At 38.1% G+C, this 22,678-nt stretch overlaps 1 protein-coding gene across 5 annotated transcripts in view; it reads left to right on the plus strand.

Annotated features, from left to right (window-relative positions):
* The window catches only part of CDK14 (cyclin dependent kinase 14), a 313,650-nt gene that overhangs the window by 196,697 nt on the left and 94,275 nt on the right, over positions 1-22,678 (plus strand). For all 5 annotated transcript variants that reach the window (XM_038128378.1, XM_038128382.1, XM_038128380.1 and 2 more), the window contains one exon: positions 16,701-16,764. In XM_038128378.1, coding sequence (XP_037984306.1) covers positions 16,701-16,764 — 64 coding nt within the window. The remainder of the gene's footprint in view (positions 1-16,700; positions 16,765-22,678) is intronic.

Raw genomic sequence — 22,678 nt, forward strand, 5'->3', positions numbered from 1 at the left:
GACACCAAACATGCCAGCTTTCCACATGGAGCTGTGCAGCAAAACACAGGAGTTTGCCATTTCAGATAGCTATGGAAAATGACATTTTAATTTCAATGGGAATGGAAGTGTTTCTCCCATTATTGAAGATTTTAAAGGCTAGCAATATTACTTTTTATACATATTTGCACACATACTTGTGATATATGACTACAAGCCTGAAGTGTCTTGTAATGCAGGCTAGTAGTGTTTCCTCCACGTCTGATGTTAACAGGCATTTGTGAATCTGCAAAGCTTTCTCCCTGTAGTTCTGTACCTGAAAGTTTTCTTCAGGTACTGACATCCTCTGAAGCCTGAGATAATACTTTTTGAGAGCTTTTAAGCTATGAAGCACCCAAAGAAAATGTGCTTTCTGGTACGTTGTGTTACTAGCATCTTTTGGGAAGCTAGCAATGCTAAACCCAAGGGAGGAGCAATTTAAACCATTGGATTTTCAAGTTCATCTGTGTAATCAGGTACTTAGTCAAATTTATTGGGTTTTTTTCCCTGTTTCATTATTTAAAATATGTTTTCCCTTCAGTGGGTAAATACTTTGGCTCTGAAACACAGAGGTCATTCATCTCTGATGGAATACATGCAATTGTGAGGCTGAACGTGGGCTGAAATTGTATTTTGTGTAGGCATGGTGTCTATGGTGCCATCTATTCTTCTGGCTGGATGAATCTATTGTAATATAAATGTATTACTGTTCTTGCTTGGAGGGCAAACTGTGTTTTCCTCCCATATCTTTCTGTTTGCCTCCCACCAATGACTTCATGAGGAAAATGAGGGGGGGTTTGAAATGAATTAATTAGAAACATGTTGCTGACTTCTATCTTCTATAACACAATATGTAAGTAGAGAAGTGCAATCCTGCTAGTACATCTACCTCTCCTTTGCTTTGTAACAACAACATGCAAAATATTTTACTTCTTTTCAGCACCACTGAAAATTAATTACAAAAATAGCAGGCTTCTCTACCTGTGGGTCTTCTCTTTGAAGCTGTTAGCACTTACTCAGTATTTTACTGTACTTGCCTGCAGGTTTTGCACTGATACCACTTTTACAAGGCTCCTCTCTGGGCTTTATGTCCTATGCCAAACTTCAAATGAAAGTAATTCTAAACTGGGCAAGTATGAGTGAAATTAACCTTTGAAATGAACTTTGAAAAACAAAGTAAATCTTTTATGTGTTCATGCTTTGTAAAGGATTCTGGTAATATTTCAAATTTCTTTTTATGGAGTTTCAGCTGAATTTTTGATCTCTGACTCTTCTATATTGTTTTGTGTATTACTGTGTGAGTAGACTTTTTCCCATATAACAGGGCACAAGGTAAATGATGCTAATTTGCATTCACTTTTTATGAAGAGCTCCCATCCTTACCATATCTGAGTATCAATAGTCTGTGCTGTTCTTTGCCTTATACCATTAAACTCATATGGTACTGGGAAAACAAACTTGGCCAAGGATTTAAAAACAGCAATCTTGTAAAAACATAGGACAATTTCTAGAGGAGTATTGCCTATGTGTGTTAGGAAAGGAGGCTTTAAAAATATGTATCTCACACTCTGCTAACATTTCTTTTAGAAATCAGGACACTCAATCTCACATTTATCCATGTTTAAAGTCATAAAAATACCTGCAGGTGTATTATGGACACTTTCCAGGGGAACTGGCAGCAGGAGGGAAGAGAAGAAGAGGAAATAATAAATTAATGTGTAACCCCATCTTTTTGCTTTGAGGGTTGGCTGGATTTCAGGCCAGCCAGTCACACAACCTCATGCACATAGGTGGCATCTGCCTGCAAGATGTTCCTGTCCAGCCTGCTAATTCTGAGCAAAACCCTGAGCATGGCTGAGCTGGCTTTGCAAGAGTGTGGGTTATTATGATCTTGGTAGTGCAAAACATGAGGAGTAATTGGCTATCAGAAAAAGAAAACAAATTAAGACATGGTTCAGTGGAAAACAATGGCTTTGTGGTTTTCTTTGGAATCAGAATGTTTACTTTCTGCCATATTTCAGTTGCTGAATGAGAAATGGGCTGTAATTATATGGAAGCATTGTTTCTTTTCCAGACTTGCCTCTAGCCTTTGAGAGGGTGTTTACAGACAATACATTGAAAAGAAAAAGTGATGAGACTCAGCTGGTGTAAATCAGTGCACTGATTTACACCTTTTCAGGCGCCTTCCTTCTTGGCCCCTTACACCACAGAAATATCTTCTTTGCCATGCAAAATCCCTCTCTGTGCAGGTTGTGTCCACGTGTGTTATGGAGCTGTAATTGCAAACATTTTCGCATGCAGGTGACACTGAACAGAAAAGCAGTTGCAAGCAATTTGTGCATTTGTGGGAGCTGAAGCCCATTCTGAGCAGAAGTGTTGGTCTGCTATCAAAAAATTTATTCTACAAGATAATATTGTATAAGAAACACAGGCACATTCAAAAACCTTACCCTGGTATGCTGGCTTTATTGCTAGGAGAGATAATAAATTATCAGGCATCAAATTGTCACATTGCTTTTTCTTTCATAAGTAAAGAAACAATGTTCATTGCACTTGAATCTTCCCTTTTCCCTTTCTTCTTTCACTTGTGTATGAATTGAACATTGCTTGTCAAAAGTAAGTTTTCTGTATAGCATCTTGATGGCCAAAATTGTTTATGATCTGTAGCAAAAGTTGAAACATCCTTAAGGTTAAAAATGTCTAAAACTCAATGTGAGGCTGTTTTAGATGATGATTTTGGGGATGGGTTGTGAGAATATAAGATTGATACGTCTTGCCTGTCTACACATGTTTCTTTAAAGACTTCAAGAATAATAGCCAATTTCTTCTGTCCTCCTTAGAACTACTAGAAGTGGATAGCTCTCTCTGTCATGGTGTCTGGGGGAAACTTCCCCTTCAGCCCATGCACACACTTTGAGGTACCATTTGCAGTAAGCCTAATTTGAATAAAGTTAGACTTTAATACCTATTTCAGTGTTTCCATTATCAGTGCCCTAGACTAGGTATTAATTTAGCAAGATGCTGAGCATTTGCCATAAGATTTGTCTTCAACTGTCATTTTCACAACTGCTGATCCATAGTGAGCTAAATGTAAATTTTGAGATTTACAAATTTCAGTGATTTCAGGAGGCTTCAAGATTTCAAGGGGCAAACATTAATACACCTTGATTAGGATAGCTGCTTTTCTAGTTCATGAAATGGCTATGGTTGAAGAATTCAGGCATAAAATTTTCACATGTTGAAAATTTTTTATAGCCTCATCCAAGTTTTAATTATACATATAAAAATGCTGTCACACAATTTCTGTGTGTCCACTATTTGTGTGTTGCCATTTCTTATGAGACATACACAGAGAAAAGAAAATCTTACTGACAAAATCAGTATTAATAAGTAGGAAAAGGGAAAAGAAAGGCCTATAGAAATGAAATGTAACCTGCTACGTAAGAAAATGTTAAAAAAAAAAAAAGAAAGAAAGTCTTCTTAAGATACTGAGAGGAGAATTACCTGAATTACCTGATTAAGATCTAAATGCAATAGGTATTCTCAACTGAGTGTGAAATAAACAGAGCAGGTTATGAGCTATGCAGTATTATGTTTTATTCTTTTGCTTTGGTTCTCCCTTCCACAGTCTTCCAAGCTCTCAGTTTAAAGTGACTTGGAGGCTAAAGCAGAGCAGGATTCTCCAGCTGTCAGTTGCAGGAAGAAAAATGTTCTGTGTTTGCTGTTTGTCTTCAGAGTGTGCATGTATATCACTGCGGAGCTGTATTTCTGGCAACTGAGGCCTGTTTCCAAGTGCATCACAGAAAGATAACAATATATTTTGTGACACCATAGTGAGAATTCTTCACAGTGCTTTCTCAGGGCAGAATAGGACTCAAATGGCTGCAGTGCAAACTCTGTAACCTGTTGGTGATGGAGCACAACAGCATAAGGTAAATATTTAACAAAGAATGTAGTGTGCTACAGCAGGTATGTTCTCACATAAATATGATTACCCTGATGAGTACAAATCAAAGAAGATTTTTAGCATCTGACTTAATACACTGGAAGATTGCAGTTGGACTTGTGTATCTTTTGATAGGTGAGAAATCATTTGACTTTGTAAGCTTTCAATTTGATTAAACTTTATTACATTATAAAGAGGGATTTATTACTTTAGAATAATGCCTACTTCCTTTCACAGATATTTTAAAATATTCTAAATCTACTTATTTTTCAAAATGGTGTTATTTGAATTATAACTCATTTTCATCTTAGAACAGACTGTATTTGCATTTTTAACCTGTGTATCCTGAATGGGATTGTATTAAAATAGCTGGTAATTGTGCTGTTCTCATAAGAGAAACAAAAGTACATAAATTTTGTATCTCTGAACTGGCCCTTCATGAAAATCAGAGGAAAAGCAGCCAAAGATTTTATCAATCCTTTAAGTATCCTTCTTGTCTCATCTTTGTGTACATACATAAAACATATTGCCCTAATTACTTAAAAAGAGACCTTAATAATTTGGATGTTGGAGATGCTGTGCACTTTGGTATAATCTGCTCTGGTCTGATGGGTGAGATATGTGGTTGATGACATTGCTATGCTGCTGAGCCAGCTCATTACAGTGTGTTAGTATTCCTCCTTCCTCTTGGAAAGGGAGGGGTGGGGATGAGGCCCTGCTGACCTCACTGCATCATATCACTTTATCAGCTGCTCAGCAGTTCAGACTGTAGGGAAAATAATCTTTTGTTTGTTTAATTGGTCTTTTCTTGAAAACTCTGGAACACCATATTCCATAAAAAAAAATTCAGACTAGTGAATGTAGCTGAAAACTAAGGGTAGTGAAACACCTGTTTGCTACTAAAGTCATCTCTTCATTTGGCTTCATTTACTTTCAGTAAAATGTACTTTTGGGGCAGCTTCCTACCACTTCTGCCTTATAGTATCTTCTTCTTGCTAATGTTCTCATGGTTTTGCTGCTTTTGTGGCCTTTTAAATAGCATAATGATAACATTGTGCTGCTCATCTGCATTCCTCAAATAGTCCAAGAGATCAGCTGTGCCTACAGTGTTGAGAGGGTGATTTTTCTCTCTGATAACTTGCGTAGCTGATTGTCCATGCTTCATTGCTGTAGCATCTCCCTGTCTTCTATTTCAGTGAGATCTTTAAAATTTACCTCCACAACACCTTGTAATAGCAGAGTTGCTCATGTTAAAGATTAAAATTGTCATCTCACTGTTCTTGTATCTGATGCCCCATCATTTTTGAGCCTTCGTGTCATCAATATTTCAGGCCATGCATTTCTGTGCACCTTAATGTACTGGGGACAAAGCATAAGAAATGGTTACTCCAGTCTTCCCCCTCCTCTCCCTCATTATTGACTACCAGTGGCACTGAAGCTCATTGTCATATATCTGTGCAAATTTTATTTTTTTTAATTTCTATGTCCTATTTAGTTAGTTATCCATTTCTCCCTCTGGATTGTTTTTTATTCCATTTTGCTGGGGAAAAAAAAGTGGAGCATGATATACAGGTGTTAAGTAGCCCCAATCATTTGAGAAATTGCTATAATTCCCTCACACTTAACTAATTATTTCAGTGCAAGCCCCCTCAATTCATATTGGAGCTGTAGGCAGTATGTTCTCCAAGTACTGAGTCCTCTCAGCTCCTTTCTCCAGTGAGTAGAGAGGATCAGTTCCAGCAGTTCCTGGGGAGTAGTTCCATTTTGCCCAAAAGTAGTGCTGCCAAGAGCAGAATCTGCCACTGCAGCTGCCCTGCAGGCAGCATAAAGTTTAATGGAGACAGGAGATGACTGCACCCTAGTCCCTCCTGCATGGTGCTTTTGCTAGCTCAGAAGTCATGGACAAAGTTACTGAGTGCACCAATGTCAAAACAAACAAGATGGTTCACTGGCAGTGCCACTGCCTCTCCCAGTTGAGATACACCAGCTTTCCCCTTCATTTAAATTAGCAAAATGATAACTCTTAGGCTATCTGCCATCTACTTGTAAGGGCACAACTGCTAAATGAGCAATGAATGGTTAAATCACAGCTTCCAATTTTTAAAAATTTTATCATCTCGACATTCTGTAGTCTTTCAAAACCCATTTCTGATCTCAATGTTTGGGCATGTACCTCATGGTGTCAGGGCAGTGAACCCCCTCCTTTCAATGGGCTTGTAAGGAAATAGGTAAAGAAAGTGTCAGGAAAATGAGTAGATGTTTCAGCAAAGAATTCACTGGAGATTTCCAAAGTGCTCTGAGTGAAGTGTGCTGGTTCACCAGGCTGCCCTGGAGGGTGCAGGTTCTGTTCAGCCAGTCCTCCCACAGACATTACCATCCTCTGGGTGAGAATGCATAACTCCCTGGGAGTCTGCACTGACCCCACTTAAAATGTCTCAGCTGCTCTTATAGCCACTCTCTCCATCAGACATAGGCTGACATTTCCCCCATTTATAGGAAGAAAATATTTCTGTGCTTCCATTTTTCATTTCTCTTGCTTGTTCTGTGCCAGTGATTCAGAAGGGTAGTATAAAACTCTTTTTTCTTTTGTAGCAGCAAAATACTGCTGTTTGGAGTGAATACCCCAAGCATCATGCTGTGTTTTGTTGTAGGAGGAACACTTCGAACTGTATCACTTGAAATGGATTTTAAGTGATAAGGTTAGACATTTTTAAAAGGGATTTGATTTGGGATTTCTGATAAGGTTCACTGTAGGAATTGGCTGGATATTTAGACATCCAAGAAGAGTACTCTTATCTATCTATATACCCATCACAACTGGAGCTCATTATTAATGCCCTGACTGTTTCAGAAACATTGTACCACCTGAACCTGCACATTCTTCAAATGGCAGTGTGACTGGCTGCCTTCATTTTCTGCAGATTGTCACTTTAAAAAACTTGACAAAATACCCGCTGCATCACTGAGCTCTGTGTGGCTTCACAAATCTATTCAAAATTGAGATTATTACAAGATAAAGACCTTAACTGGCAAAATAAGGAGCTGGCAAACTTCTGGAAGATCTGATCAGATTCTAATGTCGTGCTGTTCTGTCATGCTGAGCACCAGGCTTCATGTGTAGGTCTCAGTGTATGTTACCTCCCCTGATTTTTTAGGTGAGAAAAAGAATTTTCATGATCCTTTTTTTTTTTTTTTTTTTCCCAGACAGTGAGCTCGATCAGCTCTAGTATTCTATCTGCCTTAGCACAACAGCTTTCCTCTGCAAGTATATTTCTATCCCACAAGCAGCATGTGTCATGAGCTTCTGTTGTGCCGTGCTTGTGCTGTTCCTGGGTGAGGAGTGGTGAGTCCTGGTGTGTTGTCAGAACCAGGCACAATCCTTCCTCTGATGTGCTGGGACTGGGCACCAGGCCAGAGACAAAACATTCCAGGATCAGAGAAGTGCTTTGTGCATTCCCTGCTTCAGAGTGGAGGTTTGTTCCTGGGGAACCTTGATTGGTTCCTGTGAAGAGCAGTGGGTCAGAGAAAATCCTTGTGGGGAAAGGATGTGATCCCAAATGGTCCTCTTTGTTTAAACAGTCATAGCTAAATGACACCATAGTGAAGAAACATAATTTTATTTTAAATAAAAAGGTTTCTTCTTGCTGTTTTTAGGATGATTCATAGGAATATGCATACTTTGGTCTGTTAATTATTTAAACAAGCTTTCCAGCTGAATGGCAGCTTTAAGCCCTTAAGTATCCTGATGCAATGTGTAGCTTGGCCTGTGCCAATGAGATTGGATACTACAACACTAGGTAGGAATTCATATGTGTTAACTGAGCCAGTTTTATGGTCTTCAAAAAGGCCATAAAGCCAGCTTTATGATCCAAGGGGAGCGTTGCTTTTCTGATAAGCCAGCATTTCCAAAAAACCCTGTGTAGTGTGTACCTGGAATTCAAATGAGCCAGCTGCTGAGCCAGCACAGCAGGGCTTCTGGAAGTACATCTCAGAAAAGCCTCCCACAAGGTTTTGGCTTTTATTTTTAGTCCCCTTTTTCAGTTTAAAGAAAATAAGTCAGTAAAAAATTAGAAATAAATCTTTAAAGAGCATGTTTAAGAGAGGAGTCTCTGTTTGGGTGGGTTGTTCCAAAGGCTTTGTAGCCTAGACAGGATAGGAAATGCAGAGAAATGTGAAATGCAGAGTATATCACTATTTGTACAGAGTAAATCAGAGCAGATTTCAAAGAATATGTAAACAAGCATGACTTGTGAGCCACAGGGTCCTTCTGGCAGAAAATTGGTGGCTTTGCAGTGAAGAAAACCATTCTGTTTGTTCCCAAGCAGTAAGGAAGAGACCTTGCAGCACAGCTAGCACAGCAGCTGCTTCTTCACATGTATTAACACCAATCTCTTCCTCAGTGACATCATTCCCTCTCTGTAACCTTACTTGACATCTCACAAGCTCTATCAATGCCAGAAGACCAAACTTCTCTCCTTCTAGAGGGGGAGAGAAATCTTTTGAGGTTAGCTTGCGTCTTACACATGAATTTTCTTCCCAGTCTTTTCCTGATCCACAGCTTTGAGGTCTACAAAGGCTTTTCTCTTCTTTATAAGGATCAGTTTCATCCTGTTGAGGTCTTTTATATTTATATATATATATATATATATATATATATATATATATATATACAGCTCCAAAGTAGATATCAGAGACCTTAAGTCTAGTTTAATGTCAGAATTTTAAAATTCTGATTATGGGATTTTTTGCTGGCAGAAGGAGACTCCTGAGCAGAGATGGCAGGGGAAGATGAAAGGACAGGTTCTCTGTTCTGCTTTGAGCAGTTCAGCATGGAGCATCCCTCACAGAGGAGCCATCTTTTCACTTTGGAGCTAAACAATCTCCTTTTACCATGTACATCATTGTTTGACTAGCTTTTGATTTGGCAAAATTGCTGCATGGTTGCACTGGTTTGAGGGAAAGTGCAGTCTCTGTCAGGAGTTTCCTTTTTCCCCTTTTGCTGTTAATTTGAGATTGTGTCTCTACAGCCCAGGCCCCTCTTATTTTCAAAATAAGTTTGCCAAATCCTTTTTTCTAGTTATTTTTTAGCATTCATCTCATTCACATAAACATTTTAGTAAAAATCACTAAATTAAAAAACCAGTTTCTTCCACCATGTGAACTTTTATGTGAATGTCCTGAGTTACTAAAATAGGGCTTTATGATGAAATGTGCTGACTCCCTGTAGGAAGAGGATGTCACAGTCCTGTTCAAGTTGATTTCACAGTTGCTTTTTTCTCATTGTGAAATTTAGATTAAATACTCTAGTTTTATGCTGATTCCAGTACAGTTTGGATTGTGGACAGAATTTGTTTCTAAAAGTCATCTCATCAAATCACAGGAACAGCCCTGTCAAAGTGTAGTAAGCATTCAGTAGGTAACTTCTGGAATAACCAAAACCCTTCCCTGAGTGAACATTTAAGGACAGTGGCATGTCAAACCCCTGTGGTGCTTTCTTGTAGGGCTGGGGGTTTCATTTCATCTGGTCCTGATGCTCTGCAGAGCTGTGTCTGCAGTGAGGGCTGCTCAGCTCCTCCTCGTCCTCCTCCTCCCAGCTGTCTCTGCCAGCTGGTGCAGGGTGAGTGGGCAGAGCCTGGCTCTGGCCAGGCTTTGGGTGTTTGGGCACTCTCCAGCGCTGGCACAGCTGCAGTGCTGCCCCTGCCAGGGTCCCTCCAAAAGATACCTGTGGTTACTGTGGGTATGAGGAGAATGATGAATTTACTTGTGCTGCAAATGGTATGGAAACAGTGTTGGAATAAATTTACCTTTGCAATGCAGACAGCTACTAAAATATTGTTTATATACATAAGTAAGGATGGAAAAAATCACATATTAAAAAGGTTTCCTGGCAAGACTTCACTGTATTTTGCCTCATGGGGAAAGGAAGTTAAGAACAGTTGGGCCCTCTACTGTTTCAAGTACCTCATTTTTCATCCTTGACAGAGCCAAAGCAAAATATTAGTTGAGCTTGATTTTTTTTTTTTAATGAATGTGTGTTATTAGAATTTGTGGGAATGTTTTGCTTCCTTCATCCATACTGGCACATTACCCCAAGGTTTTAAAATACAGCTTCATGTCTTGAATCACTTCTTATGCTTAAAGGAAGTGGTTCAATTACCCACATATAATGGAATGATGATATTCCACTTGATGCCTGAGTCAGGCTTTTGTTGAGCCTCATTCTGTTCTTACTGCTTCTTTTTCCACCTTAAAGAATAAGCTTCAATAACTTCCATTTTTTCATAAAACAGCATCACTTTCCTTACAGCAAGAACAGGTTTATAGGGTTGGTGAGGAGGTGCCTTCTCTCTTTTCTGTAGCTCTTGTGTCCCAACCTTATCATCTGAGTAGCAGGTACTTCATAAGGCTAGTGAAAGAATTTAATACTTTTTATTTTGTTTTGTTTTGTTAGGTTGGTTGGTTTGTTTTGTTTATTTGTGGTTTTTTTTTGTTAAGACCATGCCTAGATCATTTACAAAATAACTTGCAAAATAAATACTCCAATCAGTTTGTTTTCTAACCAGTCCATAATTCTGATTTAATTTCCTGAATGAATGTAGATCACATGAAAATATTCTTTTGCACATTACCATTGTGCATGGTGGCTGTTGAATTTTGTTTTCCTTTTGCCATATATTGTCCTTGTAAGGATTTTTTTGTGATTCTGGTGGCATTTACACATAAGGAAGCAAAAAAACTACCACCTCTTTTACCCATATAACTAAGAATAAGAATTTGAAAGTCTGTATTTGTCTGCAAAGAATTATGTGTTCTTGTTTAACACTTTTGTTCTGAAGAGGAATCATACAAGTTATGTTTTCTGTATGCTTAATCTGTTGCATTACATTTTCTATATTTTTAATCTGTTTCACTGGTATTTAATTTCTTACCTCTGTGGGAATAATGAAGGGATATTTTGTTGACAGTTGACTGAAAAAACCACAGAAAGTTTGCTATGTAAGAAAAATAATTTTACTAAAATATGGTTTTCAGGTTCTAAACAAGGCCTTTATTACTTTCCACATGGGAAGAGACTGCCTAGATTACACAATCTTACTTCAGTTGTTTTAACTTTGAATTGGCATGGATTCCTGGTCTAGGAACTATGTACAATTTTTGCCATTCATTTAATGAAGTAAGGCTTCAATATTCTAAATCTCAAGGACAATGAATTGGCATGTGGTCTTTTCATGAAACCAAATAAATATATTCTTGCCATCTTAATGAAAATGAAGTGACTTTTTCACTGCAGCTGTGAACCCTGGACCTTCCACAACATTCCCAAGGGTAAAATGTGTTTGGCCCCTAACAAACCAGTAAGTGCATTGCACAAATTCATGGATTTGCAGGACCTTATGGAAACTGAACTGCAAAAGCAAACCTCTAAACTCCTGATGTGAAGAAATGAAAGAAATGACTGGTATTGAGGCCGTTCCATTTCTGACTCTATCTTTTGGATATTAAACTTGACACTCAGCTGTCACCACTGTGCCCAGCAGGGAGCCAAAGGAAGCCTCACTGCAGTTGTCAGTCAGCAGACTCTGAGTCAGCATGCACAATGCACAAATGGTTACTGAATGTCATTTCTAACCCATTATACTAAAGCCAAATGCAAAGCTGAAGGATGAAGTTCCTTCTTTGGTCTTCACTGCTGCATGTACTTTGTGCTCACTGACATTATTGGGCTGTAACACAGAACTTTGGAGATTGTGAAAGATGTGGTTCAGATCTACCTGACTCTACTCCTCAGGAAGGGAATGTGGCTGTAGGTGGATCATCTGGACTAATGGCTTAGCACCATTGCTCTTCCAGAGCAGAAATTCTGTGTTCAGAGGTGGCTCTGAGAGTGATGGAGCTGAAACCCTGGAACTCACACTGCTCCTCAAGAGGCAAACCTAAAGCAATAATGTACTTTCCCCTAATGAAACAGAAAACACCTAGGTTTTTGACTAAGTTGAAAACCTCATTAGATATATATGATTCCAAAGAATAGAACAGATTTTTGGTGCAAAACCAAACATCTGAAACCTCCACATCTCATTCAATAGAAAGGGATTTCTGATTTGGAAATGATCTGCAATGCTTATTCTCTTCCTCTTTTGATTGAGTTCAGTTCCTCAAAGAGCTGTAGTCTCCCATGGTACATCACAGCCAAGGATTCACTAAATGCAGTATGTTCTATCCAGCAAACAAGAAGACTGGAAAAGAAATCTTGAACATCCTTAAAAGGTACAATAAAATAAGAAAACATTTTTACATCCAGCTTGTAACTTTTCTCAGTTAAAATTTCAGGGCATTTTTAAACAAACTCCTCTCCTTTTGAAAGGAAAAAATTGTATTCTCCTGACACTTTTTTTTACCAAACTTTGGTTGTTCATCAAGCTGACCTAACACTAAAAAAATTTCAAATTCTGCATATTATTTAGCCTGATTTCCATAACTCTTGTCTAAGGAAAGGCAGCTCATTTGCATTCTGGTCTTGTCTTCCATTCTGCTCTGAATAATACTACAGGCTGCAGGTTCTTTGTCTTGTTGAAGTCCAAACCATCACCCTTCTTGAGGATCATCAGCTCTAACAAAGGTTAAAGTGTCATATCAGTAATATGCAGCTTTGTCTATTCAAAACTTGTAGTGTAAAAGGGATTGCTTTTCTTTATTAATTATGCCAGCAATTGGGAAAGAGCTGGTAGGAAAGATTTGCACTGCTGCTCATGTAATAGATGGCAGTAACGTGGGATGGTTTTGCATTTGAAGCAGAACACAGGACAACGTGACTAATTGTGTTGGTAGAATGGTGCAAAGCTGACTGTAAACTAATTATTCCCTTGTACACCAGGGAATGGTGAGTCCTTGCAAAACCAGATGCTAACCCCCAAATTTTTCGTATATTAAAAAATAAGGTAATTCAGTAGCCCTTGATGCATTCTTGTTGCATTTCCTAGGAAATCTTTGTACATCATGCTTGTGTATGGAGATTTAAACAGCAGGTTCTGTTTTTATGACTTTCTGCCAAACCCTAATGGTATCAACTGGCAGTACAGGTATGTGACCCTCAGTACCCTGATATATTGTAAATCTGTTATTTTTATACTTCTCATCCTACAAATAGAATTAGAATTTGGTCCTGATTTTTAATAGCAAGTTTCAAATGAGAGCACCATTTTATGTGCCTTGTTAGAAAACAAAAAGATCTCAGAGTGTTGTCTGGGGTGTGGAACAGCAGAACCCCAGTAGATTTTGGAGTCTTCTTTGCAGAAACCATAATCAGCATGGTCCCTGGAAAACATTAAATCCATTCCAAGTATGGAAAATTGTAGATTAGTCTTGTGTTAGTTATTCAGTTCAATTAGTATTCAATTTAAAGAAAATAGGATATTAAACCATGCAAGCTGAATGCTTACCTCGCTGAGAAGCAAATTATCAGTAGAGAAAGCAAACAAGTTAGTCTTATTTTTTCAAGTAATTCTCAATGTTAAATAAAAGTTTATTTCCAGTATTAAACTGGGGCTTGATTGCTGTGACAGCAGTAGTTATTTTTATGGTTTTGGAAGATGAAATGGAAAGAAAAAATGTTAAAATATAGAGGAGGCAGAACTCCTGGTGTCATGCTTAGGATGAGAAGTGGTGGACCATGAAAGCTGGGGCTAGGAGGTCACCTGTAAAATAACAGCTCCTGGTGTTCAGCTGTTGTCTAGGTCTGGGTAATCAGTCTTCACTGCTAAGTGACCGTGTATTCCAGTGAAACCAGAAGACTGTTGGGTTCTCCCTTCCCTTTTCCATGTTGGTGCCTTAATTATCTCTTGTAAGCTGCAAAACAAGGCAGGTTTTTCTCCACTTTGCTTTATTTATAGCAAGTGTCAAAATTCATTGCTTTGGATTGCTTAATCCCACTCATCAAAATGGGATTGATTGCTGTTTAGGAGAATCACTTAAAAAAGGATGCTTACAAATCTCTTTATGTTGACGTACCTGTGGGCAGTGACTGTTTCATCTTATCCAAAACCACAGTTCTTTCACTGCTGCCTTCTCCTCCTTGTTTGTTTGTTGTCACATATTGTGAATTTCTGTATTACATATGCTAAAAAAATGTGTGGAAGGATGATCTTTATAGTGTTTGTACCATGCATTAAAATAAGGTGTTTGGATCCTTTCCTGAGCTGCCAAGTGTCTCTACCTTAAAAATGGTTGGCATTTAGATGCTAGGAAACCCTCAGTTGTTTTCAGCCTGACTGCTGCCCTTGAGAGAAGGTATAAATATTGTAGGTGGTTTGAGTACTCCAGTGCACAGAACTTGCTTGTAGCTGGCTCAAAGATACTGCGGTGGCAGATGTGCTAGAATATTAGTGAAGAAATGGATTGGAAAACTAGTGAAACAAGAAACACTGAATCACTGAAGTATGATTCCTTTAAAAAGTGAAAATTACAGACTTTGTTAGCTGGTTTTAATTTTCATCTGTACAGTCCTATAGCTGCCTCTGTCTCATCTAAGCGGCAAATAGGAACACGTTTTAGAGGAATGTGGCTAATGTTTTTAATATCCAGAACAAATACATTTGTAACCATTATATCTTATTTAATAAGAGGATATTCCTTTGATTCACTAAGAGGGGGTGCAAAGTTGAGAACCTTATTTCAGGCTTTAAATTGATGCAAGAATCTCTGTTTTTAATCCACGGGCTCCCTCTCCTGGTCTGGGGGGTGCTTGGCACCAGGAGCTTGATTAATACAGAAGGTAAGTGGAAGTTATTTGCAAATTGATTTTGTGGCATAGTGTTGATGGTGTCTCCAAACTTCCTCAGTGTTTAATGACAGCATTGTGCTCTCTCTAATAGCAATAATGAGATGAACACGGGTGTTGTGATGAATCAGGGTTGCAGGGCCAGGTTTATCTTATTCAAGTGCTAATTAAGACATATCACAAGGACTGAAAGAAATGTGCTACAAACAATATTTACAAATAAAATCAGTGAATTTGCATACCTAAATAGCTATGTGAATGTATACTCTATAGTCACATTGATACTGTCACCTTTGTCACCTTAATGTTCTGCTTTCACCTTCTACTGATCATACTACATCCAAATTGGACTGTTTGTATTCTTTATTGTATATGATTGTGGAGAAAAAATATCTTTAGATTAATATTCTTAGATTAGAAAAATATGACTATTGTAAACTGCTTAATAAATTTGAGGCCTTAGACTCACAAAGCAAACCTCGTAAGTAAAAATTATATCTATTTTAGAGTTCACTTACTTTTGTCTCAAGTTTTTAAGCTCATTTCTAAATTTATTTTAATAAATTTCTGGCAGAATTGAATAAGAACTTTTTGTGTTTTACCTTGCCAGTTCTGTTTCTAAGACTTTTTTCAGCTTCAATTTATCAATGTGAAGAAATGTTTACATAGCTTAAGAAATGAAACAAGTATTCTAGAGTGGTGTCCTTCCTTTAATGCTCCTAAATCATGTGTATATTGCAGCAAACAAAATTAAAATAAATCTCTTCAGTTCCAAATTATTTGGAGTAGATGTTGTTTTTTCACATTTTTTGGACCAAAGATTTTCACACTGACTTTGGGCTCGCTTCACAATGATGTAAGTGACCACAGAATGTCACAAGGACGCAAGATATGCAAGTCCAAAAGATTTATTCAGATGACCTGCAGTGCAGATAGGGGCAGAGCTAGGAGGGGCTTTTGTACATTGATAATGCAAAACAAGCACCAGACTAGTGTGAATTACTTTCACTCAGAATATCAACCTTTTATTCTAGGGCCTGAGCTTATAAGAGATATTCAAAAGATATTCATTTTCATTCATGTTAGAAATTGAGTGCAACTTTTTGAAAAGAAAGATCCTACTAGTGAAATATTAAATTCCACAGTTTGTTCAGAAATGTGTTTCTAGAGCTGGTAATTTAAATCTTCCTCCTGGCTTTACTTAAAACAAGTCTTAACAGATATGTGCTATGAAGAAAACCAGGTTTGGGAGAACTACTTATAGCAGTTCTCCCTTTGATTATTACTTGTGTCAAGGGCACAGAGAGTCAATTTCTCATGTGAACAGAGAATATGAGATGCATGTAAGAAGTGTAAATACTTTGATGCTGTAAATTGGTCTGACTTACATTGCAAGAAGGAGGACAGTTGAAGTGAATAGAAACAAAGCAAATTGCATGAGTCAATAAAGTCTATCTCCTAAGAATTTACTATTTTTATGTGTACTGCAGCCATGTTAAAATAACAACTCGTTGCTGTACATTCTTGTTCATGCCACACTCTTGATAATCCTTTTTACCATCTGTGTAAAGCTTTTATCCCTGCATCTATTTATAGCTGTTTATCTTATTTAAATTTCTAAGAATTGAAGTTATTTCTGAGCTAAATTGTCTAGCCTCTGTAACACCTGTGCTCTCAGATAGCTTGATCCTTGTCAATGAAAAGTAGCTTTAACAGGTTAAACAGGCAGTGTGACAGGAATCCAGCACTCCCATCTGCTTTACAGACTCCACTGGTACCTTGGAAATGTTGTAATCATTTAACCTTTTGTACTTTCTTCCTCTTTATCCCCCAATGAAGAAGCCTAGTTAAAGTTTAGATTGTGCTTTCTACGGTGCTATGACTTGTTAAGTCTTTTCCATTAAAGCAATGCGGTTTTTAAATTTTTTTTTTGTTTTTTTGGTTTTTTTTTGTGTACAGGTACTTGGAACACCAAATGAAGATACGTGGCCTGGAGTCCACTCTTTACCCCATTTCAAACCAGGTAGGTTGAAGCACCGAGTTACTCCAAATTCCCTCTCTGGAAGTACACAACAGAGATAACTGCATCTCTGACCACAAGAGATCAAAAGGACCTGGTGTGCAGTGTGTGAACCATGATGCACTTCTTCCAGCTGTTTACTTTTTATTGTGCTCAGGGTGAGAGGTTTTCTTTCATTCAGTTTCTTCCCTTTCTGTTTTGTTTTCTTCTGTTTGTTACAGCATGAGCCCTGACCTGCTTGCATTCCTCAGCCACTGAGTATTGTACCTTTCAGACTGTTAGTGTGCTGATTTTCTAGTTGGGATTACTTTTCCAGCAGAGCGCACCAAACTTTGACAAATACTAAAGGAAACTAAGGAGTAGAGAAAAGAAATTGAGAAAGCTGAAGTTATTACTAGATCATCTATTAGTATCTTTCTGCAAAGAAAGATGCTCATTTTAATTTTTTCATATGTGCTGTATTTGCAGTTGTCATACTCTATAACCATCCTTGAAAAACTGTTTCACCATCTGATACATTTTTGTGAGAGGGAGCAGTTTGTCTCCTAGAGACCAGGAGGATGTGGTCAGTTTCATTATGCTATATATGTATGCATGTCTATGTATGTAATATATATATATTATGTATGTATGTAGTATGTAACATATATGTAGTCTTGTGAACTTCTGAGTGGGGATCTTAGAAACACATTTTTTTTAATATGGCAAATCAGGTGAATGAGTAGGCAGTAGATGAGGCAGAGGAGTTGTAAAGGAGAAATAAATCTAGATAGCTCTCAAAATAAGAGAGAGAAAAACAAATATATTGTAGGGCTTACCCTGATAGAGGCACAAAGCCTTGAAAAATAGGAATGCAGGCAGCTTTCTCCCACATTGCTTTTTAGTTTGCAGGCAGCTTTCTCCCACATTGCTTTTTAGTCTCTGTCCTACTGCTGACTTACTGCTGTATAAAGAAATCACACTCTAGTGCTCTCTAGTGAATTAGTAGAAACTTCTTTAATAGTCGTTCACTGAAATACTAAAAATACTACAGTGTTCTTACCTTAAACACTGTGTCATTAAGTTTACAAGGTTTTGTGTCTCTCATTCTTGATACTGGTTGAAAGGTGAGCAAATACAGAATCCTTACAGAAATGCAGTGGTCTGTAAAAGCAGCCTAAAAACATTGGGTTTGGCAGGAATAGTAAAGAGAAGGAAAAAGCCTGAAGGTGTCAGTGGCTGTTCTTTGGGGGGGTTTGTTTTTCTTCTTCTGTGAGATACAGGAAAGTTTTGAACAGTAGATGGCAGCCAAGAAATTTCCTGGTTGCATTATTTGGTTTGGCTTCCAAGTGTGTCAAGGGATGTGGGTTTATTACCACAGAAGAACATCAGGAAATAAATCCACTGTAGTCACATCATTAAATGTAATTTTTATACAGCCATTGTGTTAGAATTGTTCTTATTTTCTCCATCCCAGACTGTGGATTTTTTCAGCTATGAATACATAATATTTATACAAATGCAGAGTGGGGACAGGAGGAAAGGTGCCTCCAAGACAGAAAATGGTCACTCAGTATTTTCACCATTTCTGCATGGTGTGGCCTTTGTTCTCTGAGATCCTTTCCACATCTGTGAAGTATGTAGATTTGTAAGTCAGAGTAATTACTATTCTTGCTGGCAATAATTTAATCTTTTTAGGGCCTGTTAATGCAAAGCACTGAGCTCCTTAATTCCCTTACACTGTCGAGGTCTGGGTGCACTCAAAAAATCCCTGTTCTGTACACATAAAGTGTTGTGCACCCTCTCTCCTTGATGACCTTGGTAAAAGGATTTTTTGTTTGTGTTATGGTTCCTTATTTGCTGTTTTTAGAAATGACAGCAATAGAAAGCATCATCTAACTGGACAACCAAAACTGGCTTGCATACCCCAAAACTGAGTAATTGAATTTTATGCTGGTAAATGTGGAATTGTTAGAGCAGCAAAATACATCCCTCTGGGATCATTCTGGGGTACCAGCACCTAAGGTATGCTCTGCAAAAATGCTCTGACCTATGAGCCAGGCTGGAATAAATACTATTTGGTCAGGCCTTTAGGGTTGTTGGAGATGTTTGGTCAAGGATACCAGGTTCTCTGTCACTTCTTAAAAATGTGCTTTCCTTCATGCTGTTCTGTGCACAAAAGCTTTCTGGCTATGGTAAGGCTGCTGCATCATCTTCTACAGGTGCTCAAGCAGCCATGCTCCCCTCCCTGATGGTCTGAAATTGCTCTTACACTCTAGCTTTGCTGACTGACTTCTTAGGAGCAAAAACGAAAGTTGAAGCTCAAGGGTCCATGTGGGTTCCTTCCAACTCAGAATATTCTGTGATTCTTTGAAGATGACTTAATCTGTTCCTTTTCCTAGCAAAATAGTGAAGTATCCTGAAATGTCTTGCCAAATCTGAACCAATCCATTATTCTTGATGATTTGTGAAATTACTGTATTTAAATATATGAGATATGGGGTTAAGTAACTCCTGTGCTTTGCATGTGTTAGTAAGTTTTAAAACTGATAGCTGCTAACAGTAATTGTGATAAATTGAGAAATGCAGAGAGCATTGGTGAGGATGTCAACGTTCACTCAGGCAAGACTTTGATTCTATAAACTCGAGTTGTGTAAGCATAAAACAAAAGCATTTGAACAGAAAGTATCAGTGATAAATGATTATTATAGTTTAAAAATGCTGAGCACAATAAATGCCTGTGGATTTGGGAAGACTATTGAGAGACAAAACAGAATTTCATTGTATTTCTTGTTTGCATACAGACTTCAATAACTAATTTTTACACTATGATTTGATAGGGCACAGTCTTGTGCTGCACAGAGCTAATCACAGTTTACTAGGAGAAGCAGGTCTGAGAAACTTGGTATTAGTCTCTACTACAGTGGCCAAGGGTCTTGATTATTATGAAAAGCATCCAGTGCTTTAATAACTGTGATCTCTGACATCTTAATATGTAGGAACATTTCTAAGCCTGAATAAGAAATACGTTCCTAAGGCTAGTTGTGGGTGGCTGTGGGTCATTTAAACCCCTAACCTAGGTGATTTTAACAACTTATAATAGTGAAAATAAAATGGTCATGGTTTTGTTTGCCATTTAAAAAGTCACAAAACAACTTGTATTTTATCTGCCTGCTTTGAGATTGCCTACTGTCTTAGAAATGCTCCAAGTAATATATAAGATACTTGAAGCTAAAAGCTGGCCTGGTCTTTGAGCTTTCTCTGTGCTGCAGCCTCCCTCCTCTCAGTTTGTGTTTGCACCTGTGAACACAGACACCCATGCACACATGTCCTGCTTAGTAAGTTACTTAAGGATAATCTAAATAACGCATTTGCGAGGCCTGAAATACGTCAGGAGTATTGCAGTAACTTTGGGTTACCTCTGTGATTCATTTTGAAGCTGTTATGGATGCTACAATCTTGAGAGGGTATTCATCTACTCAGGAATCACCATTTCATTGGTCTCATCATCAATGAATCCCAGACATTCCGGATCACTGTGACAGTAATTATCTGCCCTCAAATAGGAAAACAGTTTGAGGGAATTGTGAAAAAGTGCTAGTTGCTGTTTCAATAAAATTTTGATGTTTCAATAAAATCTTGATGTTTCATCCACATGAGAAGCCCCACGTTACAGGCTATTGGACAGAGATGCTTTCAGTGATGAACATGATCCCCTAGAGTTTGAGAATATGTTTTCACTATTCACTCTTTTGTTGCAATACTTCAGGAAATATGTCGATTTGCTGAGTTAAAACAGATTCGAACACCAATCATTGGACCTGTATCTCCAGGAATGAATTAAAGTAGACATTAACTATGTCTTATCTAAATGAATAGAGGTGAAGCAGTATTCCCAAACAAGCTGCTTCCTTGCCAGTCTTGTGTCCAAATCTTCCTGATTTTTTGAGCATTATGTACTTCATTGTTATTAAATCTCCCTTTTTTTTTTTAGTCTGGAGTCCTATCAACTTTCCGTCTCCAGCCATTTCTCCTGGATTGAGTCCTGTCCAAATAAACGAGCAGGATAAGCCTTTGGATAAATATCTACACTTAAGTCAAGTTTTCACTTTTCTGACATTCTCAGTTAGTGTTTGGGACTGATGCTGTGTAACCTCCATCCTGGGAAGTTAAGTAGAGATTTCTCAGGAGGAACTGTCAGAGAGTAAAATGGGAGAAGGTAAGATATGGTAACAGTAGAAGATAAATGAAGTGTCCATGGCAATGAAGAGATGGTAATGGTCAAGGAGAGGAAGGAACTTGTTAGGAAGGTGGAAAAAACATGAGAGTGCTTTGTGATGTTCACTGTGTATCAGTTTCTTCACAATACTGTTTCTAGGTGAAAGAAAGTTAAATATTTAATCTTGGCCTGATGGTGTACGAGCCTGAACCTCACAATGTTCCCCAAATGATCAGATACAATAGACGGTAATACACCTGAAAAGGTGCCTTTATGAGACAATGGAAGCATATGCTGAGCACTAATTTTTAAAAGAGAATCCCTAAAGCCAGGATGAAAAGAGGTAAGAGAAGGAGTCTCTCCTTAAAGAGAAAGCAGAACACAAAAAGTGAGGAAAAAGCATTCATAGGAAATAGTGCATAACATGGATTTTGCCAGGGACTGATGGGTACTTCATGGATTTATTAAAAAATTACAAGTCTGTGATGGACAAAACCACTGCAGAGCTGGTGTTCTAGCTCAGGAATTCTACTTTACTTCCCCAGGTGATCAATAAATATAGATTTGGTTTAGAAATATGATCTGCCTACATGCATCTTAACAGCTGATGGACAGCCAGATTTTTCTCAAAATATTAAGTCTTCATTTAGAGTAGGGCTGGACTGAGAGACTGAACTCCTTTGGCACAAACACATGAACATCCTGTTTATGAGAACATATGGCTTTTCCAAGTCCCATTGCAGTTTTTCCTATAGAGTTTCTCCAAAGCCTGTCAACATTTTGTTACCTGCTGAGTCAATATCTTGCTTGTTTGCATCTGCATTGATACCAAGGAATGTTCCCAGGCAGTGTGGGAGCCTCTGCTGTTAGACTGTCAGAGCAGCCGCTGGTATGCCTTTACCTCATGACAATTAGCACTTACAAATAATGAATTCCTGGGCATTAGGAAGCTTCCTTAGGGTTAGGAGGTTGGTGTGGGCTGGGGGCTGTCCCTGTAAGAAGTCCCCATCTCCTGTGTTGGAGGATGGAAGAGGGAGGTGCTGCAGCAGTACTACAGGACAGTGATGGTGTCTCAGCCAAACAGTCTCAAACTCATTTAAATTACTGGTATAGATGTAGTCTTCAAAATTTTGAGAACTTGAAGAAAGGAAGGCTATTTGTAAAGGAGAATTAATTTTGAATTCCTCCCCCTTTTTTTGCCGAAACAAAACTGTATTATTTCGTGTTTCTTCAATCTGTGGTATCCACAACCCAAGGGAAGCAGAGTTCTCAGTGTTTTCACCATTCTTTAAACAAAATTACATTAGCTGAAAAGTTAAAATTACTTACTATGTGTGCAGGGGAGGCAAGGTGAGCTCTGCTAAAAGGTGGAATCATATAATGTAGGACTCCAATGCTTCAGACAATGCTGGGTATTAAAATTACATTTTCTACTTATGCTCAGGAGGAAGTCTAGAAAACAGCAGCTATTCTTCCTCTTTACACAAAGCAAACAGAAGGGAGAAGAGGGGATGGGATGGAGGGGAGGGAGCTGTAATTTTTCTCAAGATGTTTGGCATACAAAACTCCAAAATCTAGCTCATGTATTTGGTGAAACTCTGGTTATAATTGAACTTCAGTATAAACTCTAATTGCTGCAAACATGATAGTGCTTGAAAATTTTCTTGTCAATATGGATACTTGTCTGTATATCTTTAGCTAACATAATTTGAATAATTT

This window comes from Motacilla alba, chromosome 2 (assembly GCF_015832195.1).
Source record: "Motacilla alba alba isolate MOTALB_02 chromosome 2, Motacilla_alba_V1.0_pri, whole genome shotgun sequence".
Taxonomy (NCBI): Eukaryota; Metazoa; Chordata; class Aves; order Passeriformes; family Motacillidae; genus Motacilla; species Motacilla alba.